The sequence below is a fragment of the Notolabrus celidotus genome, chromosome 9 (assembly GCF_009762535.1).
Source record: "Notolabrus celidotus isolate fNotCel1 chromosome 9, fNotCel1.pri, whole genome shotgun sequence".
NCBI lineage: Eukaryota > Metazoa > Chordata > Actinopteri > Labriformes > Labridae > Notolabrus > Notolabrus celidotus.
Window position 1 is genome coordinate 23126230 of NC_048280.1, and position 23417 is coordinate 23149646.

At 40.6% G+C, this 23417-nt stretch overlaps 2 protein-coding genes across 3 annotated transcripts in view; one reads left to right on the plus strand and one right to left on the minus strand.

Moving 5' to 3' along the window:
* Positions 1-1004: 1004 nt before the first annotated feature.
* Positions 1005-6789, plus strand: ccnh (cyclin H). Its single transcript, XM_034691282.1, has 10 exons — positions 1005-1207; positions 1314-1438; positions 1539-1661; positions 1753-1826; positions 3189-3402; positions 3520-3683; positions 4196-4266; positions 4386-4488; positions 6479-6542; positions 6617-6789. Exons 2-10 carry the CDS (start codon positions 1322-1324, stop codon positions 6641-6643), a joined length of 957 nt encoding a protein of 318 aa, XP_034547173.1. The 5' UTR covers positions 1005-1207; positions 1314-1321; the 3' UTR covers positions 6644-6789.
* A 110-nt stretch (positions 6790-6899) lies between these two features.
* rasa1a (RAS p21 protein activator (GTPase activating protein) 1a) overlaps positions 6900-23417 on the minus strand; it is a 30076-nt gene continuing 13558 nt past the window's right edge. The window contains exons 2-25 of one of the 2 annotated variants that reach the window (XM_034691280.1): positions 20783-20935; positions 14816-14951; positions 14111-14181; positions 13471-13588; positions 13247-13278; positions 12567-12619; positions 12253-12403; positions 12049-12127; positions 11663-11786; positions 11400-11556; positions 10772-10859; positions 10423-10503; positions 10170-10327; positions 9999-10075; positions 9720-9892; positions 9453-9612; positions 9208-9350; positions 8942-9057; positions 8742-8828; positions 8577-8644; positions 8400-8488; positions 8231-8308; positions 8015-8149; positions 6900-7918 (exon numbers count right to left, since the gene is read on the minus strand). In XM_034691280.1, the coding sequence (XP_034547171.1) occupies positions 7835-7918; positions 8015-8149; positions 8231-8308; positions 8400-8488; positions 8577-8644; positions 8742-8828; positions 8942-9057; positions 9208-9350; positions 9453-9612; positions 9720-9892; positions 9999-10075; positions 10170-10327; positions 10423-10503; positions 10772-10859; positions 11400-11556; positions 11663-11786; positions 12049-12127; positions 12253-12403; positions 12567-12619; positions 13247-13278; positions 13471-13588; positions 14111-14181; positions 14816-14951; positions 20783-20935 (2611 nt within the window). In that variant the 3' untranslated portion in view covers positions 6900-7834. The remainder of the gene's footprint in view (positions 7919-8014; positions 8150-8230; positions 8309-8399; positions 8489-8576; positions 8645-8741; positions 8829-8941; positions 9058-9207; positions 9351-9452; positions 9613-9719; positions 9893-9998; positions 10076-10169; positions 10328-10422; positions 10504-10771; positions 10860-11399; positions 11557-11662; positions 11787-12048; positions 12128-12252; positions 12404-12566; positions 12620-13246; positions 13279-13470; positions 13589-14110; positions 14182-14815; positions 14952-20782; positions 20936-23417) is intronic. The other variant, XM_034691281.1, reaches the window with a different exon arrangement.

Consider the following 23417-nt stretch of genomic DNA (forward strand, 5'->3'; position numbering starts at 1 on the left):
GTTTGGGAACCCCTGACTTATAGTAGTATGACACGTGCAGGTCTAATAGCTCCAGGCTAATAGGCTAATGTTGCAGAAAGATAAGCCTATTGTTGCAGTTTATGGTGTACGGAAGCCTTAAGCAGACATGCATCCATACATTTCCATACTCAATTTTCCCATAATAAGAAGTTAATTTCAGTTGTTTTCTTAAGATGTTGTCAAGAGTACCAAAGCACAAAACAAATATATAGCTGTAAGCTTTATTTACAATGGCAGCATGGCATTTTGGGGTTTCTGGATACAGTGACACACCTAAAATGAATATACATATTTTTAAATGAATTGCTAGAAAATTATCAAGTTGTCACAAGAAAACCAACCTTGTTATTAAAATATAATAATGAATGAATCTATTGTCATGATAGAAACATTTTTGACATTTCTTTAAGAGTATGCTGTGTGTTGAATGACTGTGCATTATTTATTATATTTTTATTTTTTATTTTTTGTATGTTCTTCTGTCATTGTGGGGATTTTTTTAATGAGCAGGTAACATGTGCAGCACTGATGTCAAAGACAAATTTCTCTACTGGGACAATAAAGGAGAGGACATCATATCGTATCATACAAGAAAAATCATCAGAGATCTTCAGAAACAACTGAAATGAACTTCTTATCACAAAGCCATGGTTTTTAATTCAAGATAACAAGGTTAATAAGTTGAAATCTCAAGCAAACAATGAAAAAGCATGATCTCATAAAACAAAATAAATAAAATAAAGATGTATGCCATCTTAGAGCTTCCATAATTAGGCTATGCAACCCTATATTATAAAAGAATATCTCAAATGGAAATGGTTAACATTGTGACATAAGAATTAAAGCTTATGAATACAATAAAGTAAAATTAAATGATATAGATTCAAAATGTAAAGAGGAAGAGAATAAAAGAGGTGAACCTACTTATTCGGTGAATTTCCATTGCGCCCTTTATTCTAAATTACGGTAGTGTCACGTCATCAACCCGAGACAACGTGACGTAGACGACTGGCGACGCGTTGTCACTTTTGTTGTTGATAGAGATTTTTATACAGCACGTTGAAGTTTGGACAGGAGCGTAAAAAGGCTGTTTTATACCCACCTAAAACTACCAACCGCCCCGCTGCGGCGCTGCTCACCTCCCGGTATCCAGTTCTGAATGGAGTAGCTGACATTTAGACACAAAGTAAGCTCATTAATGCTGCCACACTATTAGCAGGAGGCTAACTCTCCTCTTCTTGTCTTTATTATTATGCATTAGACATGTTTGCTCTCCCCTTGTTTTCCTCCAGAAGCAGCCATGTTTCACAACAGTTCACAGAGGAAATACTGGATTTTTAGAAACGAGGATGAACTTGAGCAGATGAGACAGAAGGCCAATCAGAAATTTCGCAACAAGATACACGAAAGTGGGAAAGTAAGAAGTGAAAATTTTCAAAAAATAACCCAAAGAAAGACAACAGACCTCAGTGTGTGAGTGTGATTTACCTGCTGCCATTTCTCTCTGTGTGAGTTAGACTGCTGTGAGCTCGTCCTTCTTCCTGGAGCGTCACGAGGAGGACGTGTTATTCAGGCACTATGAGAAGAGGATGCTGGACTTCTGTAACGCGTTCAAACCTGTGATGCCAAAATCTGTAGTGGTATGTTTGTTACTCTTTTAGCTGTGCCAGAAAAACATTAGATTAACGTCTGCATATATCTGAACTATGTATGTCTCTCTCTTCTGAGCAGGGTACAGCCATTATGTACTTCAGAAGATTCTACCTAAACAACTCCATCATGGAGCATCATCCCAGGATTATTATGTAAGTAGAGCTGGTTTAAGAAAGACTTCTTGTTTGTAATACAACTGCAACGCAATGTATACATCCACCACTATAACAACTGTATCAATCAATCAATCTATCTATCTATCTATCTATCTATCTATCTGTCTGTCTGTCTGTCTGTCTGTCTGTCTGTCTGTCTGTCTGTCTGTCTGTCTGTCTGTCTGTCTGTCTGTCTTTATTTGTTTCACAACTAATGTTATCTCAAGACGCTTTTATAGAAAGAGCAGGTCTAGACTGTACTCTATGTTAAATTATTAACAAAGACTCAACATCAAGACTGGATAAGAGCCAGTCCCCTCTTACAGAGGACTCAATCTTATCTAGGGTTGCAAAGGGGTGGGACATTTCTGGTAAATTTCCATGGGAAGTTAAGCTGGGGAATTTTGGAAATATTCCAAATTGGAAACTTTCCATGGGAATTATGGGAATTTATGGGAATTTAATGGAAATGCATTTGTATGAATACATCTATATGTGATATTTGTAAGTTAAACATCAGTACCATACATCAAATTTGTTAAATATATTATTTACTACATAATATCATCAAAACGTACTTGACTTTGGGTAGTCATAAGGCTCAAATTTGTGGCTTCAATAGTCTTATGCTCAGGGCCCAAAAGTGTGGTCCAGGATTCTAGAGCTCATCTGTGCATGTGATGGAGGAATGCACAGTGCATGTAGGGGGCGTGGTCTCAATAGCAGTGTGCTATGTACATGTGATTGAGGAATAGCTTAGATATTCAACTGTGCTTGCATGAAATCTGGTAGTTTTAGCCATGATTATGCTAAAATATATTTTCCCCAACTATATTTAAGTTCCCTATTAAGAGCCAAACTTCAATTTAGTAAATTCTTGGTTTATTCCCATTTATTCCCATAAATTTCCATTAATTCTCATGGAAAGTTTCCAACTTTGAAAATTCCCGGAATTTTGCAACCCTAATCTTATCTCATCTTAATCCACCACGAGCATTGCACCATGCAGTATTGCAGTAAGTAGCAAGTTACAGCGGCAGGGAAAACTTCCCTTTAAAACCTTGAGCAGAACCAGACTCATGTTAGACAGCTGCCTCGTCTGAGTTGGGGTTGGATAGAGGAGATTGAGAGAGAGAGCTTGAGAGAGCTTGAGAGAGCTTGAGAGAGAGAGAGAGAGAGAGAGAGAGAGAGAGAGAGAGAGAGAGAGAGAGAGAGAGAGAGAGAGAGAGAGAGAGAGAGAGAGAGCTTGAGAGAGCTTGAGAGAGAGAGAGAGAGAGAGAGAGAGAGGATATATGTAAAATATCTACTTGCACATTGTACTTACCAGTTTACTTTCTTAAACTCAAAATTGTGTTTCAGGCTGACGTGTGCATACCTGTCATGTAAAGTGGATGAGTTCAACGTGTCCTGCAACCAGTTTGTGGGCAATCTCCTGCAGGAGACTCCAGCAGGGCAGGAAAGGGTTCTTGAGCAAATTTTGGAGTATGAGCTGCTGCTGATCCGACAACTCAACTTTCATCTGGTGGTCCACAACCCCTACAGACCAATGGAGGGGCTGCTCATTGACCTCAAGGTAGAAGGAGAGCTTCATATGATACTTTTGCACCAACTAGCTTTAATGCAACATTCATTTAATTCGCTTCATAGTTTAGATTATATGTTCTAACTCAGTTTATATGTTCTTCCTTAGACAAGATACCCCACGCTTGAGAACCCAGAGTCACTGAGAAAGAGTGCTGATGACTTTCTGACTCAGGCAACAATAACAGATGCAGGACTGCTGTTTCCCCCCTCTCAGATTGCTTTGACAGCTATCCTGAACAGCTCTTCAAGAGCCGGTCTGAGAATGGAGAGGTGGGTCATTCAGCATGTCAAAAAAATAAAAAGAAAGTTGAAAAGTGTTAATTTAAAATATGTAGATTTTTAATAATTTAGAAAAAATAAATCGTATTAAAATTATTTAATTAGTCTTTAAAATGTTAAAATAACTGAAAAGAGGCACGTTTAGAGGGGAACCTGAACACAGCATGTTGCATTTTAAAACGTGTTGTGCAAATGATGCATATTATTACTGTTCTTATATTGAACTTGATTGGTCATGGAAAAATAAAGCTTTTCTATTTAAAAAAGTTTAGATATCTGTATTGATTAGTGTGCAGAGTAAGATTATTATATACAATTATTTTAAAATGTTTAAAAATAAAAATAGATTTGGTTCTGACTTGTTTAGAATCCTTTCTTCATTTGATAGTTAAGAAATCTTTGTGAGGAAATGTTATGCCAGGCTTAAACCAAAATACCTAAAAAAAAATACCCAAATTTTTCCTCCATAAAATTCTCATTTTGTGTTCATTTCAAATTCCCAGCTACCTGACAGAGTGTGTCGGACTGAAGGGGGACAAAGAAACTCTCTCAAAGATGTACGACTCCATGAAACGTGAGTCAACTGTACCTTCAGTTTGACACCACAGGGTGGTGCTATCGAGCTGTTTGATCTTTACTACACAACGGGGACAGTTTGAAGATTTGTGACTGGTGTTTTCTGTGTCCTTACAGGGATGAAACACATCCTGAACAGGTATGAACTTCCAAAATCGGAGGAGGTGAATGTTTACAAACAGAAGCTGGAGAGGATTCATGCTGAATTCAGTTCAAGCAAGTAAGGACATGTGTTGCATGGAAAATTGTCTTTATAGTATATTAAAAAAGAAAAAAAAAAGCCAAATTAAATTATTTTTATCCTTATTGAGTATAAACTAGTCGATTAGTTGTAGCACTTTATCATGTTGATATATGCAGCACATTTATGTTTGTGTGTACTCCAAAGTGAAAAACTCCATCCTTCAGTATTCATACGTAGTAACAGTTTTATTGTAGCCAGGTTGTCGTATCTAAGATGCAAAAGGTTCAAGGTTCAGTATCAGGTAGAAAAATAAAAAGGAACACATCATCAGCTGTATGAAATACAGAAAGGAAGTACAAGAGCACGCCACATTCCTACCTACATCATCCATACCGTGTAGCACAGCTGATATATTGGCATTGCTGATGAGGAGACGTTCAGGCTCATTAATCTGTCGCCGGTTGTCTGTTAACACTTGGTGAGGTCGGTGAGGTCCGTGGTATCTTAAGTGCATCTACAGTAAACAGTTTGGTAAACTCTTGAGCTATGACAGGCACAGATTCTGACTTGAATCACCGGGAGGCACAAGAGGCCGACCCTTACAACTAATGACTTAGAAGTTGATAAATCTGTGCGTGGCATGACCTCTCAGGATGAATCTACATGAAAACAGTCGGTGCAGAGGTGTACTGAAACGCCGCCCTGTGACAGCAAGAGAGAGACTGCAAATGCATGAAAAGCTTATTTTGTTCACACCCCAAAAGCTTAAAGGAAGTTCAGATGATGGTTAGAGCAGCATATATGTAGGCCCGCACACTGTAGCGGGATCCATTCAGGGTTAACACATGCACAGGACAGGACACAAATCTCCTACAGACTCTATCTTTCACCTCAGCTATTTCATACACAAACACCTTTTTACTTCTATACAAGCCTAAGTTTATAATATCCACAAACAAAGCAGCGTATATAAAAAAAGTAACAAGTGGTTTCGGTGCTGCGTGGAAGTTCATACACAAAGACAACGAAGGAAGAGCTTTTCACAATATCAGGAGGCCCAGGCAAGGTGAGGGTGTGTAGAAAAGGAGTTAAGGCTTGTGTCATCTCGGAGAGAGGTGCTATGTTTAAATTCCCTGATGACGGCTACTTCAATGCTTTGGATTGCCTCCCCTGCTGTGATCCTTTAGTCCAAGAAAAGGAGTGTCAGATCATCAAGCACCGACCATAACCAGTCAAAGTTCTGAGGGAAAGGCAGGCATATCAGGAAAAAAGAAGTTCAGATACGTCTTCAGTCGACGGTATCTTAGGTCCATCTTCAGAGAAATTTTCTCTTCAGGTCTCATGTGATGAGGCTTCTTGTCAAACGTAATCAGTTCAACACACTGTCAGTATGTGAAGCAGTTTAGTTAGGGCTTTGGAAGGAAAGTATTCAAATATGCAGCAAGTGGTTACCCATGGAGAACAGCCATATTGCGTTTGAACTGTTTTGAATCTAGGCCACATGCTTATAAATACAAACTGACTCTCGTCTTCGGTCTCGTGGGACGAGGCCTTGCTTTGGCTGGCTTGCTGTGTGGTCCCACTACCACACTTTGATTCGCAGCTGGGAATCTGTAAAAGTCACATTACCTGGATGGCAGCAGCCAGAGACATGATGGTGCACTCTGTCCTGTAAGATAAAGCGAACATGTTTGTGAGAGGCACACGCTCTAAAGCCTGCCGTCTAATGAAATCCTTCTAACAGCATTTTATGCGTATAGTCATAAAGTGTGTGAGCTAGTCTACATGAATACACACGTAACAGTATATGAAGGGGCTTGGTACTACAACTACTAATGGAGACCATGAGGTGGGGTGACAACTAGACTCTTTACTAAATGAGTGTTTCAAACAGGGTCGAGTGAAAAAACTGAGCTCACCAACTGCTTGCAAATTTAAGATCTGATGACGCTAAAGTTAATAACTGTAGTCGATTTTTTTTGTTGCATTTAAGTGCACTTTGTAAATCGTTTTTTTTTAATTGCAGCAAACGAAAGCGAGGATATGAAGAAGACGGTCATGTATCAAAAGAACCACGGTTGGAAGAAGAGGTGGGACTAATTTGCATTATTCAGGCTACATGTGTCTTAGAGAGTCCTTCTAAACGGTCTTTCTTTCATTGCAGGAATGGACTGATGAAGACCTGGTTTGAGCGCTTGCCATCAAAATGTTTATGTGACTTAATTCCAGTGTTGAACCAAGAAGAGTTCTCCTTCTATTTACTTTTCCCACAGATTATTTTTGGACACTTATTTGTGACGCCTTTGTTCTGCAAGAATAAAGATATTTTTTTCTACATTTGTTTTCATATTTATGAATAAAAACATTTTACATTTAAACAAGCCACAACATACTGTGTGCATACATCTCTCCGCCTTCATCAGGGGACAATGAAAGACTCCATAAACTACTTTACAAAAACTGTTTAATAAGTGCATGCATGTCTGATACAGTCTGTACTATTCAAAAAATTACTGCTGTAAACATTTTGTTTTTACTTGGTTTCTCTGATTATGTGTCTTGCCTGGCATTGAGAAGTTTCAAAAAAAGACTTACCAAATAATCAAAAAATAGCTGATACAATTGGAGAAAATAAAAATTCAGCTCGTCTCACTTATATACTCATGATTCCAGCAAGAGAATTTATTCTTAATATAAAATAACCATACTTTTCTGAAAGACTTTGTTCCAATCTAGAAAATGAAGAGAGAAAAAAACAGAACAAAATAGACAGAAATGCTCGTTTCAGCTCTTTGCGGATATTGTCACAACCTTAAAATAAGTCAGTCAATTACAGTATAAAAAGCATCATCGCTCATAATCCAGTTACAAGAAAAAGGGGACCGAGAACTAGCTTCTTCATGTCAGTTTCCTCATATTGAGCAGGGAGGAGGGGATACACTTTGGCAACCTGTGCTGTCAAAACACATCTGGGGTACAAAGACACCTCTTAAAGTCGGAATATTTGGCCCTCGTGATGAAGGGAATGAAATGTACCCAAAGTCTGAACACAGTTTCTGAAGGGGGAAATGTGTTTGTTTGCATACAGCTGTCAGTCACTGGTAAAAGTTTGTTTTTCTTTGTTTTATAAGTACTGCGTCGGCTGTTTCACTCGGCTGCTGTTGTTGCATAGCTCGCTTGTGGTGAACGGGACAAGATGGCAGGTGGGTGGGGATGGGCGGGACTGTCGGAGGAATAGGAGGAGGAGGAGGACATAATGGAGGGTATTGGTGCCATGGTGATGAGGGTAGAGCATGCTAGGTCTCCACTTGTGCTGCGATCCGGTGGAGGAGACTTGACAGATGATGGGATGACGAGAGGAGAGGGAGGAGGGAGTGCTGTACTACCTGTTGCTGTTGGACATGGCGTACTGAACCTGCTTCTGCTGGAGGAGCTCTGTGATGGCCAGCAGCTTTTTCAACACATGCTGCAGACAGGAAGTAAGACACATGGAGATTAATCTCGTTGGACAGGATGGAATAGGTCTACCTGTGAGCACGACAAAGTGACATCCGTCTCTGACCTGCTGTGCTCCCCTCTCGTTGCTCAGCGTCCGGAGCTCGTCTGAGTGCGTGGCGCAGAGCTCATGCAGCGCGGCCAGGTCCCGGGACAGATCTGTCCTAAAGTGCTCTGTGGCTTCAGGGAGGTCAGGGACATTCTGCAAAACAAAGGCAACTTTATAAGCTTGTAAAGAAATCAATCAGACAGGATCTAAAAATACAGCAAGAATGATACTGACCCCTAACTCATCTAGAAACATGATCATTCTGTGTTTGTTGTTTTTGATGAAGGGGTTCACTCCCTCCATGTATGGTTCCTGCAATGAAAAACACCAAAACTCAATACAGGCGTAACTAATGGTACAGCAAACAACTCATCTGACTGTGTGCATTTTTCATAATCCAAACCTTAGCACCAAATTCAACCAGGTTGGCCAGGTTCTGGACAGACTTGGCCACCAGTGTGAGGGTCCTGCCTGCTGCTGAGGATGGAGGGTCTGTGAGAACATGCAGCAGTAAAAAACATTGTCACATGTCGCTCGACAAACAGAAGGGATCTTGTGTCATTTTTCGGATAATGCTTACCAGCTATGATGTTGAACAGTCTGGGGTTGAGGATGGCAGGACAGATCAGTCTCAGGAAGACAAAGCCACTGGAGAGAGATGGATGAGGAGTGTTTGAATGAGTATTGTTGTGAGCTTTCGTCTAAAAAGAAGTGTGTCCGACATTGTTTTTTCGTGTCTGTTTACCTAACAACTCTTGTCCTCATGGTGGTGTTGGTGGGCCATTTCTGCTGCACAGACTTTTGCAGACAGCCGTAGATAAACCTCAGCGTCCTGGAGGGGTCATCAGAGAGAGGTTATTAGATCTTTGGCATTGTACGACGGTTTGAATACAACTTAACCCTCATTTAGTAAATGTCTGGGATTATGTGTGTTTTTTTTCTTACGGTGGTAGGATCTCAGCAGCCATGAAGATCTTCTCGACCAGCTCAGACAAGATGTTGAGGAGGTGAGCAAGATTCAGGTTCACGTCCTCATTCTTTTCCAGTTTTGAGGGATTCAGCTTTAAGACACAAACATGGAGAGAGGAGGACGACAGAGGAAGAAATGTTGAATGAAAACAAACACATTCAAATGACTTTTTTTCTTCCTGACTCAGAGGCACAAGGATCTTGGCCCTGTTGATGCTGTGTCATTGTTCAGGTCTCTTTACCTCGCAGGACTGTTTGCTCTCCATGATCTTGAGGATGGTGTCTTTGAGAGCGTGGTGAACGAAGGGTGTAGCTGTGGCCTTCATGTACTGCTCCATAAGCGTGCTGGCCAGCGTGGTTGCTCTGAACAAAGTTGTGGCTTCATCTGGTGAGAGTGCACGGGAAGAGGTTAAGACATCATATAGGCACATGGATCTCAACAAAAAAGCACGAAGTGGTTTCGTGATGTCACAGCTTTTATTCTCACCCTCCATGTTAATCTCTCTGTCATTGAGTGTCCTGAGTAGAGGGGCCTCGGCCTTCTCGTGTCTGAAGATCCGCAGGAGGAGGCTTGCCAATAAGGTGCGGTCCTGACCACACACGTGGGCCAGAGCGTAGACGACATGGAACTCTTTCTGCAAAATCATCTGCAGAGCACACATACACAGCAGTGCCATCAATTTAAGCCAACACCAGCGCAGCAGCAGACAGTTAATGGTCTTTGCGATTGAAACCTCCTCTCAGTGAGACGGACCTCTTTGAACTCGCTGTACTCCTCTTCGGGCATGATCTTCTCCATGGAGTACCGGGCTCGTACCCGCAAGGAGCCCGGCTCGATGCCCTTCAGAGGCACGTGAGAGCTGAGGGGGAACCACTCGTCGATCATCTGGCCCTTCTGCAGGCGGCTCAACTGGCACCGCATGAACACTGAGAGGGAGAAAAAGAAGTGAGGAGGAAGATAGATGGAGAGATAAGGTGAATTCAGAGGCGACAGAGATTAGATTGATTATCAAAAATAGGAAAGTGCACTTACAGATGTCGCTTTCTTTGCTCTTTTTTGTTTTGTTGCTTAGGCTGATCTCAAATCTATTGATTTCACTCGACAAGTCACTGAAAAAAAAAAAACATAAATACATTAATTATTCTGAAAACAAAAAGAGAAATGTTATCACTGGAGAGAAAGAAGGATACGTGATGCACTCACTCAAAGATGAACTCCTCAGTGAAAACAGGGTTCTGCCCCTCCCTTGGGTGTGTCTTAGCCACCTGGACGCTATTCAGGTAGATGTTGCAGTAGGGGTTGGTGAAATACTTCACCGGCAGCTTGTGGGCCTCCTCCACATACAGCACAAGGCTGCTCACCTAAGAGGAAAAAATTACATTATCACACACAACATACATACAGGGACGGTTCAACAATGTTCTAAACACACTAAACAAGGTGATGGTGTACATACCTGTCTGAGCCTCTTGTTGGAGGTCGGCTGAGTGGTTTTCCTTAAGTTACTGCAGAAAGTTTGAAGGCATTTCATCCAGTCCTGTTAAAAAAAAATACCGTCAGAACATCTGTAAGTCTTAGATTTCATGGGCTCTGTCTTTGTCAGTACTTGAAATCGTTCCACTGTTTTAACTTTTGATTTACTGACAGCAGAAAACAAGCTCTTCAGCACACCCAGGGGTCGAGATCTGAGTGTCCTGGAAATGTATTTCTTTTATAGACAACAGGAACATTTCACAGCATGACAGACTCTTGTACAGACAGACACAGTTAGACTCCTTTGAGAGACCACATTTTGATCCTTTTACCTGTGCCTGCTCAGGAGTCTCCCCCGCAAAGTAGAAAATGTACTGTTCCTCACTAAAGTGCTGGACAACAATCTGGAAACAGTTTGGCCTGAAAAGAGCAAACAAATACAATTATTTTAAATTGTTAATACATCATTTAATTTAAATCCATTATGACACTTATAGCCAGGGGTTCCCAAACTTTTCAGCCCACGACCCCAAAGCTATAGATGCCAAAGACATGTGACCCCACTGTCCATCAAACCGGTTAAATGATGCTTCATACTTCAAAATGAGTTTATCTACATGCACGTGTCAGTGTTTCCTGTGCTGCTGTGAATTAACCTGCTGCGACTGATCCTCCTTTTGATAATTAACTGTTAGCTAACCCGAACCCTAACTTTAGGAGTCATCTGGCAACAAAGACAGGCAGAAAACTAATGAAATATACTTATTTGCAGGGTTCTAGACTTCTATTTTTGTCTATATTTTTACAATAATGGGTAAAATAAGCAAATTTAGATTACTTACTAAAGAATTAAAATCTGGAAAAAATCTCACGGCCCCCCATTGTTGTCTTGCGACCTCCCACGGGGTCCCGACCCACACTGTGGGAGCCCCTGCTTTAAGCCACAGTTTCATATCTCACCTGCCAAACAGACTGTCATGCACACCATACACGGAGCACACACTTAGGTCAATCAGCCCTTTGGGTTTGGTGGCTCTCTTCTCGCTCTCGAAGTAGATGAGCTGGGCGTCGTTTCCCTCGAGGATGAAGTAAAGGTTCTTCCATCGCTTGCCTTTGCCTAAAGCAAAAGAAAGTTAATTATGTTGGAAGATCCCAACAGACCTCGTCCTGAGACTAAGCTGAAACACTTTTATTCATGACAAAAAGATCAATGTTTAGTGTACCTTTGTTGAACATGAGGTAGCCTTTCTTGACAATGTTTTTGTAGAAAGCGTCTTTTGTTTTCCGTCTGATAGTGTTATAAATTTCTCTCCCATCCACCGTGTCGCTAAGAACTTGTTCCTGGTGCTGCAGCGGAAGCAAAAACAAACATACAAACAGACAAACAGAGAAATCACACAACCATGAAGGCAAAATCAATTCCATCCACACAGCTAGTGTATACTACAAAACTATGTTTTAATCAATCAAGTGCTATATCTCTAGCATGAGAGGAATGTCCCGGATCTTAGAGAAGTCGAATCAAACCCCTAAAAATGGTCGTCTTCCTGTCAAGTCAGAAACATCAACTTAGACAGTTTTGATAAGAGTAGGATGGACTTGTACGTACCTGCACTGAAACAGGATCTTTCAGGTTGTAGCCCTCAACAATCTGTTCTTTCTTGTAATGGTCGATAATGTCATCAACACTGCCAGTGAGAGAAAACAAAACGCAGCAGATCAACACCTGCTGGTTCATTGAACAGTCCAAACCAGCTACAGCTTCAAATGTAGCTTCCTTTTCTTTGTGTTGATCTGATTCTGTCGGACATACCTGTTGTAGTACCTCCCTCCCATCATGTACTGATTGTTGGGGGTGGGGGAGATCTTAAACCTTTGGATGTTTTCATTGGTACGAAAAAAGAGGGAGTAGTCCCCAGGTGTGTTGTCTGATGGTCGCACTAGAAAACTGCACACCTGGCCCACTGTAGGAGGAGAGCGAGAGAAGGCGGTTTTAGTGCAGGCTCAGCAGTACGTTTTGATAAATGGACTTTGATGTTCACAAGTTATTTCAGGTAACAAGAATGCACAAGAATGTCACAAATGATGAATAAGGTTTGCTGAATGAAAGGCGAGGAGTGATGGTACCTGTCATCAGCAGGTTGTAGGCCTCTTGTTTGGTGATCTTTCCGTGATACCAGCTGTTCAGGAGATGGAACAACACAGACAGAAAGAAAGAGGTGCACACAACGAAATTAGCCCGATCAACAAATGCATATGTTTTGAAGAACTTAGTGTAATATCATATGAAAAATCCCAAATATACTGTGCAAATAGAAAAAGAAAGATATCAAATGTGACTATAATTCAATCTATCCTCTCTATCATCTCATCCAGCTCAATTTGTCATACTGACTGTTTGTTTTGAGATAGTCGCTAACACAGTCAAGCTTCAAGACTTCCAAAGCTGAAGGTCAGGTTAAGCGAGGAGACAATAATGATAACATGCTGTTATGCTATTCTCTTTTCTAAAGCGAATATAAAAACATCATTTAGAACTGAAGGACAAAGAAAACAAGGCGATGTGATTGGAGGCAAACAAACAGGCTGAACTAATATAGTGGATATTAACCTGAAGTGAAAAATTGTCTACAAGTATATACAAAAATAAACAAATTAAAAAAACATAGTGGAGTTATAAGATGATGTACCATAGAGAATCATCACTAATGAGAAAAGTTTGCGAGGGAGCTTCGTCATCCTATAACTGCTTCAATTTTTCTCATTAATCAGAAATTGAACACTGACGAGATCAAAACCAAACTTACACTTTTCCCTCATGTGGATCCTCCTCCCGCCCCTGAAAAGGAACACAAACAGAAACTTTTAAGACAAGCCTGTGATTAGAATGCTTCATACTGAAATCTATGTCTATCTCTATATGATAAATGTATCACTTTTTCCTCAATATCATATAATTTCATTTGATGTTGCGATAAATATCTCACGCAAAAACAGATCAACTTCTTAATATTTTTGGTGCTTCACTCACCACCTCCTCCACCAGATCTTCCACAATAAGGCCCTGCTCCTCTGTGCGAACATTAGTGACCCACATCCAGCCATCATCCAGTTCATTGTGAACAATAAACATGTCCCCTTTCAGGAAGCTGGAGACACAGAGAGTCAAAAAAGGAGACAAACATCAAGACAAAGAAATAATAAGGCAGGGATTATATGTGAAATAATAATCTGTGATATTTGAGACCAGCAGATCTTAAGCTAAATGTAATACCTAATGAAATTGTGAGGAGTGTTCTAATTTTGGTGGTTGTAATACTACGATATCACCAGCAGGTGTCTCTTCTAGCCCATAAAAACTGTGGTGGAAATAGTATTTCTATGTACTCAGTTAAGCATGTAACTCTAACAGACCTCAGGATGAATTTGACTTCAGACGGATGTCAAAAAAAGTTGATCACTTTTAGTGAAATAGTGATATTAGGATCATCAGTAAGTTTGCCTACTGCTTCTTAGAAACAGGGATAAGATGTTTTCATTAACTGGTCCATGGACCATATAAGACTGTGTATTTCTGCAATTTTAACTGTGTGACAGTGTAAGTAAGAAAAGTGACAAATCAATATACATTTTTTTTTTTACATGTATAAGACAAGAAAGTCGCCACTTACCTGATCTCATCAGTATCTGGCACTTTGGTGTATGGAAGTATGGCCCTGACTCTCCTCCTGTCCTCCACAGGCTGCAGAAACATGCACACAAAGAACAAAAGTCTCATCCTGACCTTCCAGAACCACATCCATGGTAAATCCCCCAATTACTCCATGAAATCAAGTATTCTACTACAACTCCCTATGGGGGACATCACACTGGGCTAAACAAGGTAATTAGCATCAGTCTGAGCTTTGCCTTAAAAAGCTCTGAATTCTGCTCGAGGGCAGAAGCAAAAAGGAAAAGGAGGACATGAAGAATAGCAGTATTTAAAGAGAGGGGATGAATTAAGGCATCAAGCTGGATTTAAAGTAATCTAATAAAGAAACATGTCTCCATTCCTGTTTTACTCAACTAATTAGATACAAGATATTTCACTGAACAACATTTTTTGAGACACATTGTCAAGCTCAATATCTGACTGTCGACCTAAACATATTTGTTTGCATTTCGACAAATTTAAAAGGTTGAAATTCAGTTATTTAACCATATGTATTTAGCAAAATGACAAGAAAAAAAATGCAATGGCATGTAGTGCTGTGTCACACAAGCAAGTAAAACTGTTTAAAAGAAAATGTAAAATCTTAAAAGAATGACGCATTGGTCCTTATAATTGTATTATATAGGAATCAGCTGTTCGAAAGCAGCTCTGCAGTCCCTCTCACCTCTGGGGGCGCCACAGGGGATAGCAGTTTCTCTCCTTTTAGCAGGCACGACACGTAGCTGTAGTAACCAATCAGGTCTGATAAAGAAGAGAACCGTCGCCCACCGATGTAATAGTCCCCACACATGGCGATTATCCTGGTGGAGAGATCAATGGCAGGGAAGACAGCAGTTAATTTTACATGCAAAGAAATTACAAGGCAGAGGAAAACGTTCAACTTTTGGTCGACTGAGAGCAGAATATTTTAACTGATGGCGTCAAAATTATTTGTCATTTTAGCTCCAAAGATTTTGAAAAAAAATGTCTGAGTCAAAGGATGCAAGTAGGGCTGGGCAATAAAACAATAACGATAATGATCGTGATGTTTTTTTTCTCAATATATATATAAGAAATATACAACAAAACGTTGATTATTTAAAACTGTAATTACACCCCCCAACCACTGGAAAGGGAGGGGGCGCTAGTGTAACGTATAGTATGTGTAATATCAGTGTAATTTCACAATTTTATGAATTATGAAATTAATATTTTATATATTTTTTCTCCTATAAATTAATTGGGGCACCACTCTCGTGACACATAATCTTGCTTTATTATCTATATAATTAGCTTTGATTACGTTTAATAATTGTAATCAGTCTCGTACAATTTAAATCTGACGTTATTAATTCTTTACACTAGTGTGTCTTAAACCCTAGTTCACATCCATCGTTGAACAGAACAAGAAGTCGGTATGGAACAGCCATTCATGTCGCAGGGTAAGAGTTAGGCAGGTTTAAAGACGTTTGGAGCGAAATGTAAACACAGCTGAAACGAGCGAAAGCGACACTGAAGAAAATTTAAACCTACGTGCTCAAAGCAGAGTGAAAACATGCTCGACAAGATAGGCGACTTAACCTCATTAGTTAAGATATTATGGCTATTTACTTGACTACTAAATCCCAGAGAGAAGCTAACAAACCGTCTGGTTTCTTCAACTTTCACTCAGGAGATAAAAAAAAATCTGCCTTTAAGTTCAAAATGATACGAAAGAACGATTGCATATTTATCGTGAAAATTGTTGATATCGACTGATATGGAAAATGTTATCGTGATAACATCTTTTTCAATATCGCCCAGCTCTAGATGTAAGACAGCTATAAGGATTTTTTCATGACTTAGAGAAAAACCTGAAAATCAATGGCACAGTTGCATGATAACAGCACTGCTCTACAGCATATCCCATTGCAGAGCCGCTAATCCTAATTCTCTCCTCATCACTTGAGTGTATCTCTGATGAAGGCTTTATCATAAACCCACTAGGGCTATTACTCATTCGCTGCTGCACAATCTAAGGACATCAACCTTTTCAAGAGCAGGGGACAGACAATTAACCTTGTGTTCATAATTCTCTTACAGCATCACTCCTTCCTTCCAGCACCAATGACATCATCATCATCGCTAACCATTGTGAGTCTAGGAGATGATGTCATTGTTATTTAATAAGAAGAGGACACTTTTTGAGTACCAGTCTGCTATATCCGAGGGATAAACAGTTTGCTTTCAAGGATACAGAGTCTACCTCAGAGATGAGCTGGTCATGCAGCAAATCTTTTTTTTGAGAGGGAGTGACCATATCAGTACATCAGCAGCTGTATGACGGCTCGGATAGACTTTCAATAAACCCCAGTTTTATGTCATAATACACAAGGTTTGTATGACCTCTGAATATAAGGTGTTATGCTCAGCAGTAAGGGTATGACCAGATCTCACCCTACTAAAGCATGATGATATTTTTTGTCAATGTGTTAAGCTGTCTCGTGAGTAGGGTTGTCACAATACCAGAGTTTTGAACTTCGATACAAAACAAAATCAAGCAGATAAACACCTGTTTTAATACCACAGCACCCAAAAATCTACTTCTGGGCACCAAACAGGGTGTTGTTTTTGATTTCCAACCTGCACACTGCTGGAACAGAAAGTCACTGTACACCAATCAACATTTGACACTGTTAGTGGTAATGAAAGGCAATATTTTCCAAATGTCTTCTGCTCTCTGTCTGTCTGTCTGTCTGTCTGTCTGTCTGTCTGTCTGTCTGTCTGTCTGTCTGTCTGTCTGTCTGTCTGTCTGTCTGTCTGTCTCAGACATAAACCTAGCAAACATGTCTTCATTAGATGCTGAAAGACCTAACAAGTGTCAGTATTTGCCAACCTACACATGAGACGGTTTCGTGGTTGTGGCTGTGACAGACTTTTCAGTTTTTCTGTTTTGCCGCATGGTTTACTTTATCAGCACGCTCTCACTTAATCTATTTTAATCAGTCTCTACCAACCACTGCTGTTTTGTCATTTTCTACCGCAACTACAGCCTTTCATCAATGTGGTGGCAGAGCTGTATCAAAATCAGTCCAGCGCGGTTGAAAAGATGCTGCTGAAACTACAAACGAAGAAGAAAAGTGTAACGTTTGTGGAAAGCTTCTTGTTTATGCTATGGGTAATAGCGTCCCTACAGACAGTTGTGCACGAAAATATAAATGTAATACGCTAGGGGTGTAATTATTCATCTACTACATTGATGTATCGATTTATATTCCTATGATCCGACTACATCGATCTGTGCTCGACATGTTGGTCTTCCGGACGAACTGTATCGATCTAACATCGTTTTAAAAGGTAGTAAATTGATTGTATCGATACTAGGAAATAACGCATTGGATTTAAGCACGGCAGACTTTATATGGATGTGTTTTTTTTGCACTTTAAATGATAAAGACGTTAAACGTTACTCAATTCAGGCTGCCTGTCTGTGACGTCTTCGCCACGCGCAAGCAGACAACAAAACATAGCATAGCGGATGGCAGAGGAGAAGCCGGTGAGCCAGAATTTATCAAGCCACCATTGCGGTCCAGTGTGTGTAAACACTTTGGCTTTTGCGAAGATGGAGATGTTCTAAATAAGTCGCTCGCTGTTTGTAGGATATGTAAAGGTCAAGTAAAGTACCAAGGCAACACCACAAATCTATCCAACCACCTACTAAGGCGCCATGAGATTTCAAACAATGCCGGCCGTCCAGGCACCTCTTGCAGCGTTCCCACTGCAAGAGGTTCTGCAGATGCCTCAGGCCTTGCCAGCATGTTTAGTCAGGGACTAGGCCAAAACTCACCTCAGGTGAAAAACATCATGGCAACAACAGGAATCTAGGACTGTCCAGTATCAAGGTGTTTATTTCACAGTCACACTGGTTGAATTTTTGGCTAAAAAGTTACTGAATCGGCTTGGATCGTATCGTTCTAAATAAACCAATATCGTACTTTAATCGTATCAGCAACCACAAATCGTGATACGAATCGAATCGTTGTTAAAATGAATACACCCCTATAATACACTGATCTAATGCAGGCTCAACCTGTGGAGGGATCATTCATATTGGCCAGCTGTTACCGTCTGTCACTGTCAAAAGAGACTCCAGACTGCAGTTAATTTCATACACTGACAGACTTCATAGTTAAACAGAGCTACGCCAGACTTCATGATCAAATGTTCTGTTCATGTTTCATGTCTGCACTGATGTCCATATTAGCATTCACTTGTCTGTATTCTGCGTTTTCCCTTTCTCTGGCACCGTTGGAGTGCAAAACAGTCGTTTTAATTTAAATCTAATAAATATTTAGTACCCTCATGTCTTGGTTACCGCTTGTTAGTGTGTAATTAAAAAGCTTTGATATGCAAAACTATTGTAGAAGAATACATATTGATGATAAAAGGGTAAAAACAAAGTAAAAACCTGTTATTGCCACACATATTTAGTGAGACAGAGAGACGCATAAGTAAGAGTTCATAATAACAGGCCACAGCCAATTAATGGAAACAGTTTGGCATATCATAGCTGTGTTCCAGATCTGGGAATAGTATTGAAAGAAGACATATCTAAAGTGGAAAAAGTCAAACAGCTATATCCGGTGAATGGTGTGAATATGTGTAAATCTGATCATTCATGATTCAGCTTCTCTCAGTCTCTCATAAGTATCATCTGACTAACGTGAATGATGACATTTTTACAGAGCTTACAAATTGTTGGTGTCTTTCACTGCATTTGATAATTCACGCTCAGAAAGTAGAAGAAAAGTGATATTCATTACGAGACGATGACTAGCGAAAACATTTCAAAATGGACCTGCAAAGACTCTTTTTTTCCAGTCAAAAATTTCATCATTAAAATTTTCTTAAAAATAGAGTTAAAGTATCATCTAACCCTGTCTCGTGATCCCAATATTGTGATGTCTTGTCTCATGAGCTGAGGGTATCGTCACACCCCTGCTCAGCAGCTATTGATTTTCTACATCTATAAATAGTTCTACTTCTTCACATCCCGTCCTCAAGTAAGACACTCTACAAAGTAAACTTCTATTTTCTTTGGGGTAAAGGGTGAAATCTAAATGAACAATCATGTGACCTCCTTTTGTGTAAGCTGTAGATTTAAAGTATCCTCATAAACAATATAAAAAACGTGTTGAGAAGGGAAGGACAGACTGTAGTGGCTCATCTGTCTTCTTATATTGACTGTTTGGTTGTACAAACTCATTTTAATGCTGCTACATCAGTGTGCTGTGTTTTCTTTGACTGTAGACACACACTCCTCTGAATGAAAAGCCCTCTGCGTCACAAACAAACTCACGTGCACAGTCATGGGTTTCAGCAGACATCCGAGCATCAATTTAAAATGCATCACAACAAACTGGTGCAAACTTTGTTCGTAGCAGTAACAAGCTGGAATTGTGTGCAACGCTATGAGGGGTGACGGCAGCACCAGATAGAAAATCACTGTTTAGATTTAATCATGATTGTACAGGACCAGGATCCCATACACAGGCCTTCCTTATGGCTTCTCCAGTCTCTACTGTGCAGGTCACATCAGGTGAGGTAATGTAAGGGCATATCTATGAAAACAGCTACTTCAGAAAGAGTAACTAGTTTGTAACTACCTGGAGATGCCATTTAAGGCATTTATGTAGGCTTTTGCTGTAGATTTGGACCAGGCCTATCACTAAAGGTGCATTTCTAAAAGGTTCCTGTGCCCCCATTGTTGTCTGCGTTTCGACCAGGGGCTGAAGTCCCGGCTAGATTGCGAAAATCAGGCCAGTGACGTATGGAGAAGAAAAATTATATTAGAAAATAACATTATGAAATTTTAATAAAAAACTAAACTAGTATGCATTCCCAGGAACTCCCTCTGTGTTTCAACAACTGTGTTAACTCCACTAATAACCGAAAGTCCCAGGACCTTTGAAAAGTACTACACCCCAAGCAGGGGCTTTTCAGGGGGGAGATTATCTACCCCTGAACTAAATTTAGACCCTGGTTCCCCGGTTAAAACGCACATAGTTCAGTGGTAAAGTCCCTAGTTCCAGGGTAAAGTTCATGCGGTCGAAAAACACCTTAATATTAAGTTTAACCAGCTCTTAGTTATGCTGCTATAGGCTTAGACTGCTGGGGGAACTGGTGCATTGATGCACTGGGATCTCTGACCTTTCTAGAGTCCCTGAGCTCCCTTGTCTCGTAGGTTCCTATGAGTCGCTGCCGTAGACGTCCTGCTGATGTGGACGTTCCAGACTCCAGCTGCTGCAACTACTACTACTATATGTCTAATGACTATCATCACTCTCTCTCTTTGATTCTCCTATATCCCTCTTTCCAACCCCAACTTGGAGGAGGCAGATGGCTGTCTAATATGAGTCTGGTTCTGCCTGAGGTTTCTGCCTGTTAAAAGGAAGTTTTTCCTTGTGGCAGTAGCTAGCTGACTAGCCTGTCAGTAAGAGGGGACTGGATCGTATCCTGTCTTGCTGTTGGGTCTTTGTTAATAATTGAACACAGAGTACAGTCTAGACCTGCAATGTTTGTAAAAGCGTCTTGAGATAACGTTTGTTGTGATTTGGCGCTATAAGATTGATTAATTGATTATTCCTGATTCGTTGCATGTTCTCTCTCATACCTGAAATGGTTGACCACATTGGTCATACTGAGGAAAGACAGGACGAAGGAACCGGGCCGGCGGTCACTCTCCCTGATGAGGTAGCTGCCAGGGGTCCGGGCCTGGCGGAGCCGCTCCTCAGCGATGGTTCGGTCTAGCTTGCCATGGTACCACCTGAGGAGGAGAGAGAGGGAGGAAAGGACAAGTTGTTGGTGTGTGCGGCCGTGAAAATATATCAAAAAAGGTTTCATTTCATCAAAGAGACGACTTTGGATTGGTACAAGAATTTTGGTGGTGCATCCAACAACATCCTGAGGTAGATGTAGTGGGTCATGGATCAGATTTGTTGTTCTGTGAAGCTAGTGGTGAGCGTTATTAAAAGGGATATTAAAAACTGAGCATAACAAATCAATCAATAAAACCCTTATTAGATATGCAGCTGTAAAACATTTTATCCCTTCTTTTCATGAGAGCACAACCCGAACCGAACAAGCAGACTCTGTTTTCTAAAACAAATGGACAGGGGGAGGCTTTAAAAGCTTTTCGGAGTTTCCAGCACACCATTAAGACCTTGTAGGTCTCTGAATTAAACAGAAGCATTAGGAACAACACTGGTTAAAATTTCAGCAGGTGAGGCTGAACTTCAGTGGGTTCTTGCCAGCTGGGGTAAAAAATTAACACGCTTTTCCAAATTTAGGCCACTGGTGCCTCTTGGAGCAGAGGGCAGGGACTGGAAAAACATCCAGTGGTGAGAAGATGAATGGGGCACTGCAGCAGCTCTTTTCACAGGAGACCTTAAGAGCTCCCATCTGGTCTGGGTGAGTCAAGGTTTGTGCTTACAGAGAAAACGTGACCAAGTCTGCAATCACAGAGTAAGCTGGAGAACACTTGCTGAAGACAAGACGAGGAGTAAAGGGTCCGTAAGGGGGCTTTGGGGGGATTTGGGTGATAAGAGAACTGGAGAGGGAGATTGAGAGGAGTTGAAGAGTCAGGGCAAAGCAGCTCTTGAGGGAGGGAATAACACTGAAGGAGAATATAGAGGAGAGGAGGGGAGAGGAAAAGATATGTGACTTAAGAGAAGTGGAAGAAATCACTTCCAACATTGCTGAAGAAACAATGCTGGTATGTGCAATATGCATTAAGCTACAAATAGTAACTGATGAGTCTTGCAGTATCTTTAAGTCTGTGTAGTCCTGTGTGAAAAGTTTTCCCCCAGTTCATTTATTTCCTGCAGTCATGTGAAGGCGACACAACACACAGAGGGATAAATCTAAGGTTTCCTCCAGAGTGCAGTTCTCTCACACTCTGCCATCCACCATGACACAACACCTGGCTGCTAAAAACACAGAACTAGAAACATCCACACAAGTCAGAGAAGTTATTATGAAACAGGCCAGAAGGCATATGCTGGTGAGGTGACCACATCCTCTTTTCACACGTTGTTACCAAAAAGTCAGAATTTCCTGTTGTAGTCTTTAAGTACATTTAAAAGAGCAGCATCATTTACATGGGCTGCTGTTATCATTATGCATTACTGGGACTGTCAAAGCAGTTTCCAAGCAGTGGGACCAGTCATGCTGTCTGAGAGATATGAATTATACCATCCTCCCATCTACATGTAGGAGAATAATTGTGGTATCTACAAGTGAACTGTGTAAACTACGCAATCAATGTGCTTTTGATTATACCCATCATTTATCACCTCGGACCTTTTGGAGTGAGGTGAAGTTAAAGCAGCTAAATGCTGATTCAAACTGATAAACTCCCTGAGGCTGTGCATCGTGTTGACAGACAGGCTGCTTCTGTATATGTGGGTTAAGGAGTAGTTCACATCTTATGGATCTACAACATCTAGCCAATTCTAAAGGCTGGTAACAGTTAATAGTACAAGAATAAAAATAGTTTTGTGTCATACACTATAAAAAAAAAAACTCCACTAATTGCTCTACTTGTTGTCGATTGCCGCAATTAACCACAAATATTCCCAACAATTATGACATTTGTGATACATTTGGTGCATTACCATCAAGCGGCAACCTCTGGTCTAAAAATATGAGTCCAATGCGGAAGTGCTAAAAACAGCAGGTCATCGAGGATCCACTTGAGGCTGGCTACGGAAGTACCCGAAACCACATACACACCAAGTCAAAAAAGCCGATCTTTACAGCAGAAATAAACATGTTTAGGTACAAAAGACGAGTGTAGTTTGGATAGCTCATTTCTTGATCGGCACACACTGTATGTGGGGTGATTTTTTTTCTAACGATGCAATTTCAAAGATATTGAGATTACGAGTCTTCCAATGAGAGGCACAGCTGACTGCAGGAACACTGTAGCTGTTGGCTAGGAGGCTCAAAGCCCGACTCTTTATGTCACAATCGCTTGACAGCAGCAATATGGCTGCCACCGACGATTGGTCTCAAAACAGCTCTTCAGAAACAGATGGGTGACGTCACGGATACTACGTCCATATTTTATACTGTCTATGATTAAGATATAAATGAAGATCAGAGGGAAAAAATAAGCGCAACTAATGTTTTTACATTAACCTTGTCATTTAAGTAGTCTCACATTTTCATTTTTGGACTACTTAAATTCAGAACCTAAAAGCTGTTTTTAATATCACAAGGTCAACAGGGTCGAAAAATCAAGAAAG

Coding starts and splice junctions, on each gene's coding strand:
- ccnh (XM_034691282.1), top strand. CDS start 1,322: ATGTTTCACAACAGTTCACAGAGGAAATACTGGATTTTTAGAAACGAG. Junction 1,827..3,188: donor CATCATCCCAGGATTATTAT/GTAAGTAGAGCT, acceptor ATTGTGTTTCAG/GCTGACGTGTGCATACCTGT. Junction 4,489..6,478: donor GCTGAATTCAGTTCAAGCAA/GTAAGGACATGT, acceptor TTTTAATTGCAG/CAAACGAAAGCGAGGATATG.